General features: G+C 39.1%; 3 protein-coding genes across 7 annotated transcripts in view; 2 read left to right on the plus strand and 1 right to left on the minus strand.

The window, feature by feature from the left end:
• Positions 1 to 509, plus strand: part of Wnt2 (Wnt oncogene analog 2) — a 46,695-nt gene extending 46,186 nt beyond the window's left edge. For both annotated transcript variants that reach the window (XM_070135768.1, XM_070135767.1), the window contains one exon: positions 118 to 509. In XM_070135768.1, coding sequence (XP_069991869.1) covers positions 118 to 269 — 152 coding nt within the window. In that variant the 3' untranslated portion in view covers positions 270 to 509. The remainder of the gene's footprint in view (positions 1 to 117) is intronic.
• Positions 510 to 2,222: 1,713 nt separating this feature from the next.
• On the minus strand, positions 2,223 to 6,974 carry mRpS33 (mitochondrial ribosomal protein S33). 2 transcript variants are annotated; one of them, XM_027380155.2, is made up of 4 exons: positions 6,835 to 6,974; positions 3,961 to 4,116; positions 3,583 to 3,697; positions 2,223 to 2,395 (listed from the first exon to the last, which is right to left on the minus strand). In XM_027380155.2, exons 1-4 carry the CDS (start codon positions 6,906 to 6,908, stop codon positions 2,282 to 2,284), a joined length of 459 nt encoding a protein of 152 aa, XP_027235956.2. In that variant the 5' UTR covers positions 6,909 to 6,974; the 3' UTR covers positions 2,223 to 2,281. The 2 variants fall into 2 exon arrangements, with proteins under 2 accessions (XP_027235956.2, XP_027235957.1); XM_027380156.2 differs by lacking the exon at positions 6,835 to 6,974 and adding an exon at positions 6,300 to 6,828.
• A 13-nt stretch (positions 6,975 to 6,987) lies between these two features.
• Positions 6,988 to 10,000, plus strand: part of LOC113827259 (carbonyl reductase [NADPH] 1) — a 4,875-nt gene continuing 1,862 nt past the window's right edge. The window contains exons 1-4 of one of the 3 annotated variants that reach the window (XM_070135770.1): positions 6,988 to 7,079; positions 8,193 to 8,237; positions 8,852 to 8,980; positions 9,803 to 9,934. In XM_070135770.1, coding sequence (XP_069991871.1) covers positions 8,214 to 8,237; positions 8,852 to 8,980; positions 9,803 to 9,934 — 285 coding nt within the window. In that variant the 5' untranslated portion in view covers positions 6,988 to 7,079; positions 8,193 to 8,213. Of the gene's footprint in view, positions 7,123 to 8,191; positions 8,238 to 8,851; positions 8,981 to 9,802; positions 9,935 to 10,000 lie in introns of all 3 variants that reach the window. The other 2 variants (XM_070135769.1, XM_070135771.1) reach the window with 2 other exon arrangements.

Consider the following 10,000-nt stretch of genomic DNA (forward strand, 5'->3'; position numbering starts at 1 on the left):
TGACATATTTTGTTTCCAGATAATAAGGAAGGTAAATATACTGATAAATAGTTACTAAGGTCCACAGCTTTCTCTTCATAACCCATTTTCCCGACGACTCTCCGCTTTCGCTCGCAGGTCCGGACGGCTGCGACCTGATGTGCTGCGGTCGAGGCTACAACACACACCAATACACTCACAAGTGGAAATGCAATTGCAGATTCCACTGGTGTTGCTACGTTGAATGCAACACCTGCCAGGAAGAGACGGAGGGTTACACGTGCAAGTGAAATGGCAACAGATTGTGGAACAAAGAAAACGGTTGTGAAAAAGAAAAGAAAACGTAATTGCACAGAAAACGGAATATTATTTTATCATTGTCGCCCCATCAAAGCTATATATATCGCGTAATACATGTAGACGCGCATGGATCATGTATAAACATGTAAATCTTTACAAAAAATATATATATAAATATAATATTTACACCTTGGGAATCTGATTTCACCTGTTACGCTTATATAAAGGGGGGAAACTATATTGAAGCCTTTGAGAAATCACTCACAAACTTGTGTATGTGTGTATGATATTTGAAAACATAACGGTATCACGAGCTACACTGGATGGAATTAAAAGACAGTTTACAAGGCAATACAAATGTTTGAATATCGGAATGCGTACAGCAGGGGAAGAAGAGTAAAAACAAGAGAGAAAATGTAAATGCATTTCATGTCCAACTACAGGTCTACAATTGCCTGCACACTCTACCTATGCAAGAAATGTCTTCAAGAATATTAAAGAAATAACTGGGAAAACTTGGCTTCTTCTACTTTTTTACCATCTTATAAATTTCAAACAAAACTATGCTCGTATATCATCTGTCTTCTTCCTTTTATGAATTTCCTATTTTCTATATTCTCTTACAAAAAATACAAATAATTCACTCTCGATTCTCGTGGTACATTGGGTTGTGAAGAAACGGTAAGTACATTTTGATATCAAAGGTTGCTAAGAAAAAGAAATACTACATAATGGCACTTTTAACCTTTACTGACCTTGTCCAATAAATACCTGCTTGTCAGAGGACATTATCCAAGGTCATAAAAACACTTCTTCTGTCACGAAACGAAGGTAATGCCAAAATACTGTGGAGATTGCAGAGAACCAACTCATTTTTGTATGAGAATCGTCATGGATATAAAAAAAACATTCATTGTCCAACATTTTTTGTCCAAATCTCTCATGAGCCAAATTAACCATTCAAAGTCGGTAATTGTACATAATTTTCTCTCTCTCTCTCCTCTCTCTCTACTTATCTATTGTGAGAAAGATACTGAATAAATATTTAATAAAAATATAAAAAGTCAAAACCAAAAGTAAACAAGAATATAACAAAATAAATAGGATTGAAAGCAGTATACATTAAAATAATATAAAAAAATGATAACAATGGGGCAATACAAATAATTATGGATAGCGTATTTCTGTTAATCCATAAAATCTAAAGTACATGAAAAATGTCAACTTCGGCTCTTTTACAGCTTGTCAGGATGTTCCCGATTTTTTCACAAACCATTGGCCAAACTGAAGGGATGCAAAAACTGCCAAGGAACTGGATCTCTCAGTCAAGAATGTCGTCATGGTCTCCGTCCATAAAAGGAGGGTGGAATTAGTAACAGCATCTTCCAATCTACATTTGAAAATACTGGGATTTCTTACTTGTACTGTTCTTTACGAGTACAAGTCACTGAGGTCTACTGGTCTTCATAATCTCTTTAAGAGGTTATTTATTCAAAAAGCTTCATTCAGTATTATGAGAAATTCCTTGGGGTGCAGCATAAAGCAAATAATAAGCAAGAAAATCAGGCTGTATGATTTTCCCCAAGTATATCTTAATGTAAAAACATTTTGTTAGGTTTCTGTATCTATGACATGGGCTTTATGTAAGCTCTGATAAGCGAAAATTGAATTATTTTGCACAACACACACTGTAGGCCAATTCATGAATCACAAAAACACAATGAAAAAGTGATGCAATTAACAGGACTCACTTTCCAAGAACATTTGAACACTTTTGCTGTAAATTTTCTCAATTCATGAATTAAAAGTAGTTCTACTTAAAATATATCATAAAATAATTTGGGGGACCAGAGGGAATAACCAGCAAAAATCTGCCATAATTATAAGTAATATTTAATCACTTTTACTGACACCTCTAGATCAGGATATGGAAACTCGGGATCCTAGAAATACTTTATTCTCCTTTATACAGTTTCTATTTTCATTATCCGCAAAAAATAATTTATTTTTTGGCTCGCTTTCCCTCTCCTTTCTTTGGTTTTCCCTTCCCTCGCAGCTTCCTTAATCTCTTCATCTCCTCTTTGAAATCTTGATGTTCATCTCTATACAGTCCATACTGAAATGGGTAACACTATGGTTAATTTTTCCATTAAAACAAGAATATATTTCAATGCAGAGTCTCCACACACAAACAAATAAATGAAAAAAAATGTAAGGTTTAAAATATATTCCTTGTTTCCAAGCATATTTCTCTTTATCAGATTCACTTGTTTCAGGCAAAAAATCTATCAACTATCTGCTGATAATAATGTGAAAAATACATACCATGATATCTCCCTCTCTCTCTCTCTCTCACCCTCTCACCCTGTCTCATTCTTACCCTCTCTCCCTCTCACTCTCTCACTCTCACCATCTCACCCTCTCTTCTTCTAACCCTTTCACCCTCTCTCTCCATCCCCCCCTCTCTCTCTCTCTCCATCCCCCTCTCTCTCTCTCCATCCCCCCCTCTCCACCTCTCTCTCTCTCTCTCTCTCTCTCTCTCTTTCTCTCTCTCTCTCTCTCTCTCTCTCTCTCTCTCTCCATCTCTCTCTCTCCATCTCTCTCTCTCTCCATCACTCTCTCTCCATCACTCTCTCTCCATCTCTCTCTCTCTCCATATCTCTCTCTCTCTCCATCTCTCTCTCTCTCTCCATCTCTCTCTCTCTCCATCTCTCTCTCTCCATCTCTCTCTCTCCATCTCTCTCTCTCCATCTCTCTCTCTCCATCTCTCGCCATCTCTCTCTCTCCATCTCTCTCTCTCTATCTCTCTATCTCTCCATCTCTCTCTCTCTCCATCTCTCTCTCTCCATCTCTCTCTCTCCATCTCTCTCTCTCCATCTCTCTCTCTCCATCTCTCTCTCTCCATCTCTCTCTCTCCATCTCTCTCTCTCCATCTCTCTCTCTCCATCTCTCTCTCTCCATCTCTCTCTCCATCTCTCTCTCCATCTCTCTCTCCATCTCTCTCTCTCCATCCCTCTCTCTTTCTTTCTTTAGCTCCCTCCTTCCTGCTCTCTCTTTCTCTTTCTCTCTATGTCTTTCCTTCCTCTTCCTCTCCTTCGCTTCTTTCCTTACTCAATTCCTCCCTCATACTTCCCTTCCTCCCTCCCTCCTATTTTCCCACCCTCTCTCCCTCCATTTTCCTCCCTCCTCTCCTCCTCTCTCCCTCCTTCCTTCTCCCCTTCCCCTTCCCCTTCCCCTTCCCCTTCCCCTTCCCCTTCCCCTTCCCCTTCCCCTCCTCCCTTCCTTCTTCTCTCCTTTCCCTACCTTTCTTAGGAGTGACATGAGGCTGTTTGTTTCTATGTGACGAGGATAGTAGTCCGTGATCTCTGGTCGAAGATCTAAGGGCTTCTCAGCAAACATTTTTACAACTCGCTGAGACCTGCAAGGGCAACTTTGATCAATACTTTTTTCTTTACTTTTCTGGCACATACGTTCTGTAATTAAAATATCTGATGTATTAAAGGATACAAGCAATTCTTAAAACTTCTAAAATACATTTCTATGTTTTCTTGTATACTTATTAAATTCAAACAGTATAACTGCAGATCACAAAAATAACAATCATGCTAAAAGTCTGAACAATACCAGAGAAGAAGCAAAAGTATCACATGATCTCTTTTTAAAGTAATTAGGTCTACTCACTGCACACTGGTTGGTCGGACAACTTCTCCAAAGATCCGGTTACTCAGACGGTTCATCCGTTTCGCATAATGGGTTGAATTTGCAGTTAATCTTGCATAGTTATATAACCCAGAAGCCGCTGGCAATTTCGAAGCCATATTTCTGCAGCTTGATGTTCTTTCAGAAGAGAGAAATAATAAAAAGAAATTAAAACATGTATTGGTATTGATCAACAGATTCATTCACCACCACAATGAATATCAATGAATATCTGTACATTGCATAAAATAGGTGCATGCAAAAGCCAGGGCAATTTTTCAAATTGTGGATCTCAGGGCAACTACAGACATCATCAAAGAATGAAAAATGACTGGTAATTTTGAGAAGTTTGGACTAAAAACCTTAATCTTTTACTATGCTTTTGCCCACACCCACCATATTGCAAATAATGATAACAACAAGAAACCTCCTAGGAACTGAGCACAACAAAAGATTTACATTATTGACAACTATCACCCAAATTAGTGCTCCTGTAGTGAAATAAGCACACCTTTCAAATTAACTACATAATATAGTATTTACACGACACAGAGGTTGTACAAGTCATACAGATTTTGATTACAGTACAAAGCATGAGTTTTACTTGCAGTAAATAAAACATGAATATGAATTATTATGATTTTATTATCATCATCACACAATTCTGAAGGGCAAAGGGTCACAACTAATTGGGTATGCCACAACTGGGTAATGGGCAAAAGTAGTTGAAAACACTGGATTAATCTTTAAAATATGTACACATTAAGTTAGGGCAAATTGAATATGATATTCTTGTATAGGACAAAAAGTTGCATACACGATCAGTAACGCCACAAATAAGTTAAAAGATCACAGAAAGAAAATGCTTCCCGGTGGGTCTTATAGGCCAGGCCCCCCATCAACTCTCCCCTCGGGCAGTGCCTGAAGGGCATGCCCAGTCACAGCAACTTAGACTGATGAATAAATTTTGTGACGTGGAGTTTGGGATCTGGTCTTGGGCGACTGTGACAGTACTCTAAAAAAATTACCAACAATGAGTTATGCTATGAAATGAGGAGGAGGAGGAGGAGGAGGAGGAGGAGGAGGAGGAGGAGGAGGAGAAAGAGAAGAAGGAGAAGAAGGAGAAGGAGAAGGAGAAGGAGAAGGAGGAGGAGAAGGAGAAGGAGAAGGAGAAGGAGAAGGAGAAGGAGAAGGAGAAGGAGAAGGAGAAGGAGAAGGAGAAGGAGAAGGAGAAGGAGAAGGAGAAGGAGAAGGAGAAGGAGAAGGAGAAGGAGAAGGAGAAGGAGAAGGAGAAGGAGAAAGAAGGAGAAGGAGAAGGAGAAGGAGAAGGAGAAGGAGAAGGAGAAGGAGAAGGAGAAGGAGAAGGAGAAGAAGGAGATGGAGAAGAAAGAGAAGGAGAAGGAGAAGGAGAAGGAGAAGAAGAAGGAGGAGGAGGAGGAGGAGAAGGAGAAAGAGAAGGAGAAGGAGAAGGAGAAGGAGAAGGAGAAGGAGAAGGAGAAGGAGAAGGAGAAGGAGAAGGAGAAGGAGAAGGAGAAGGAGAAGGAGAAGGAGAAGGAGAAGGAGAAGGAGAAGGAGAAGGAGAAGAAGGAGAAGGAGAAGGAGAAGGAGAAGGAGATGGAGAAGAAGGAGAAGGAGAAGAAGAAGGGAGAACGAGAACGAGAAGGAGATGGAGAAGAAGGAGAAGGAGAAGGAGATGGAGAAGAAGGAGAAGGAGATGGAGAAGAAGGAGAAGGAGATGGAGAAGAAGGAGAAGGGAGAAGAAGGAGAAGGAGAAGGAGGAGGGAGAAGGAGAAGGAGAAGGAGAAGCAGAAGGAGAAGAAGGAGAAGAAGGAGAAGGAGAGGAAGGAGAAGAAGGAGAAGAAGGAGAAGGTGAAGAAGGAGAAGAAGGAGAAGGTGAAGAAGGAGAAGAAGGAGAAGAAGGAGAAGAAGGGGAAGGAGGAGAAGAAGGAGTAGGAAGAGAAAGAGAAAGAAAAAGAGGTGGAGAAGAAGGAGGAGAAGGAAAAGAAGGAGTAGGAAGAGAAAGAGAAAGAAAAAGAGGTGGAGAAGAAGGAGGAGAAGGAAAAGAAGGAGAAGGAAAAGAAAGAAAAAGAGAGAGAGAAAGAGGAGATAAAAGAGCAGGAGGAGAAATGACATCTATCGGCCTTGCTCCGGCAAATGTTTGCATCACCTCAGGCACACTCCTTAATATTTGGTAGCCCTTTTACTATAGGTTATTGAGAGTGACACACAGATATAGAAGGAAATGGACACTGCCATCTTATGGAGCGTAAGAAATAGAATAAGAAACAAAACAGTTTGTGTTGCAGCAGCCTCGTATTTACCAGTAAATGATGAAAATGTTTGCTGCATAGTTCCCCTGAGAGTGGCTAACAATCCTCTACCCTGTATAACTACAACATGGAACTGCGAATGGTTCCTCTTTTAATAATAAGTTGCCAGGAGAGTCTACAATCTCCATTTATGTATAATAAGTGTGACGACAGCTTCTTGGCCTTTGCCAGAGCGAGGAGGCCACGGAATCGCTGGACTGAACAGCAAGGAAACAGGCTTTTGATAAACGGCTGCGGCTTTTATTAGGTAAAGATCAACCTTAATCTGTAACCATTTCATTCACTTCTCTAAGAATGTCCTTTTCGTTCCTAAAAGTGCGATTCTCAGTTTAAGACAAGGTCTTCACCGTCGTCCACCCTCCCGACCGGCCTATTTATTCGTTTTCCATGAACTTCTACACTGTTCTTTTATCAATCATCACGTCTTAAAACAAGGTATTGGTTTTAGAAGTCGTTTAACGTTCTGGGAAGACAATTTGATCGCAATATACAGAAATAAATCCAAACGAGAAATCCGAGTACTTACATCACCAATAACAACAAGGAGCGTGTGTATAAACAAACACTAAATACAAATATAGTATATAAAGTCTTTGGCATATAGTCTTTGGTATAAATGTCATATTTCTATGAACTTGCGATCAGTTTTAGCAGCAATCTACTATTAGATCTGTAAATTTCAAGATTTCAGTCACGGTGACAAGCACATCTCGTCCAAGGTTACTTAGCCGGTGATCACCCAGAGGCGTGACAGTGGGTGCTGCGCCTGCGGTGAGATAGGACATGTCCTTGAGCTCTCAAGGATTGCTTGATTGTCTGTTGATATTTTAACTGTACACACTTGATTTCGTTTCCTGGCAGTGTTATGCATTCAGGAAAAATGTAATGCCTTGTGTCTTTATTTGTCAGAGAGGATCTTTCCGAATGGCTTACATTTGATTGGTTGGTAATTATTCAAAATCGGATTATACAGAGAGATGCTGTGCCGTCTGTGTTTGTGCTCTGGCAAAGACCAGTAACCCTCCACAATGTTTTATAAGAGTTGCAAAATTTAGAATACTGATAGATATGAAGGGCAATTCTTTACAGTACGGACGCACATGCCAGAGACTCCCAACTCCATGTCAGACTTTATTCAGTCTAAATTCCCATGACTGGGTATGCCTGAGGGGAGGGTTGATGGGGGGAGAACCCTGGCATACATTGTCTTCACCTTGATATACACAGCAAGATATAGGTGAAACTTGGAAGCACCAAATGGACTTGGGATGTAAACAGTATTTTCCGTAATCTTTCACCTTTATTTATGGTGTTTCCATGTATTTATTATTTCTTTTACCGATGACGACAAATCTTTACTTTTTCCTTGTTTAGTGCATCTATACCTTAATAATTTTGGTTGATCTACACTCAGTCCTCATACTATACTAAAATTGTAGACTGGATACATTCCTTGTAACACAAAACGATGGAAAACTCAGTGTGGAAGACGGCATTAACACTTTTTTATAGGAATCTGAATGACCTGCCTGACAAGGAATGGAGTACGGAGCCCGCTCTCCCCAGGCAACGAGCACCAGAGAGAGCTGCTCTACTTTCTCTGGTGCTTGTAACCTGGGAAGAATGGGTTTGAGTCCTTATCAGAGAGGGCATTTTAATTTATATAGTAATATTATGTTGTTTTCTTCTGTAGTGGTATAATTTATTCATATTTGTGTGCTCTTCTTATTTTGTCTTGCATTAATCTTTAATGTCTGAATGGTGTTTATTTTTCTTTTTTTACTCTTACTCTTTTTTTACTCTTACATCTGTTTTTTTTTTATATATTTAACAGAATAACTCGTGTTTTTGCTTTTGTCTTAAATTTACAAATCCATATTGCAGGGTTAGAAAGGAGCAAGGAACATGGCTGGAAAAAGGATTGCTGTGGTAAGATTTTATTATACTTCATACGTAAAATGTTTTGTTGATCGTTGTAATTGTGAAAATGTAATTATTTCTGGCTAAGAGTATTTTTTCCAATGACATATGAGTAATTATATTATCAGCCATTGCTTCTGATAATTTTTTAGTAAGTGTTTAAAAAATACTTGCATGGCTGACTTTGGCTCTGCACCTCTTCTGCTGATAAATCTCTAGCAATGGAAAAGAAACAACAATGTATATTCTAGCAAGATAGACCTTCCTGGTAATTTGTCATCAAGAATGGAAGTGCTAGAAACTCTATTTGGCAAGAATAGCCACAATAGCATTCTATTGTCCTTTGCTAGAATGTGTAGTATGGATTTTGCAACAATTAATTGACTGCCCCACTAGTGTGGGTATTTGTCTCAGATCACAGTACTTTCATTTGGATTTGTATATGATACATGATTACAAGCTTGTTTTTTCATATATATATATATATATATATATATATATATATATATATATATATATATATATATATATATATATATATATTTTATTTATATATGTGTATATAAAATAATGTAGAATACTTTACTATTATTTCATTTAATTTGTGATATCTTCATTCACAGGTGACTGGGGGCAATAAAGGAATTGGATATGGGATAATGAAAGAGTTATGTGCCAAGTTTGATGGCATTGTTTATCTCACTGCCCGGGATGAAGGAAGGGGCCTGGCTGCTGTTGAAGACCTCAAGAAAGTGAGCATAATTTATATTGAAGTTATCTATCAAGTTGCATCAATTCTATTCTATTTTTTTACCTTCATTACAGGACTCTCTGTTTGTCTGTTTGTCTCCCCATCTCCCTCTCCTTCTGTCCCCCCCCCTCTCTCTTTCTCTCTCTTTCTCTCTCTTTCTCTCTCTTTCTCTCTCTTTCTCTCTCTTTCTCTTCTCTTTCTCTCTCTTTCTCTCTCTTTCTCTTTCTCCTCTTTCTCCCTCTGTCTCCCTCTTTCTCCATCTGTCTCCCTCTTTCTCTTTTCCCTCTGTCTCCCTCTTTCTCCCTCTGTCTCCCTCTTTCTCTCTCTGTCTCCCTCTTTCTCCCTCGTTTTCCCTCTTTCTTCCTCTTTCTCCCTCTTTCTCCCTCTGTCTCTCTCTCTCTCTCTCTCTCTCTTCCTCTCTCTCTCTCTCTCTCTCTCTCTCTCTCTCTCTCTCTCTCTCTCTCTCTCTCTCTCTCTCTCTCTCTCTCTCTCTCCCTCTCTCTCTCTCTCTCTCTCTCTCTCCCCCTCTCTCTCTCTCTCTCTCTCTCTCTTTCTCTCTCTCTCCCCCTCTCTCTCTCTCTCTCTCTCTCTCTCTCTCTCTCTTTCTCTCTCTCTCTCTGATATCTATTGATTTACCTGTATAATGTATGTAAATATTTGTCTATCTCTTTCAGAACATTGCATAAAAATAGGTTTTACAGGAGCATTTCAGTATGTCAAGATGGTTTGCTGCATATGCTTTTGATAGCAACCAAAGCTAAATGTTTTTGAACAAGACAATCTTTTCACCGGTAATTGTAGTAAATATGTATATTTTTTCCAGCTTGGCTTCGCTCCTCGTTTTCATCAACTTGACATTGACAATGCTGACAGCATTTCCAAGTTTACAAGTTATATAAAGAACACATATGGAGGGCTTGATGTTCTAGTTAATAATGCAGCTATTGCCTACAAGGTAAAGTCATATATATATACATATGCATATAATAGTGTGTGTGTGTTGGGGGGGAATGTTGTGTGG

This window comes from Penaeus vannamei, chromosome 21, assembly GCF_042767895.1.
Source record: "Penaeus vannamei isolate JL-2024 chromosome 21, ASM4276789v1, whole genome shotgun sequence".
Lineage (NCBI taxonomy): Eukaryota > Metazoa > Arthropoda > Malacostraca > Decapoda > Penaeidae > Penaeus > Penaeus vannamei.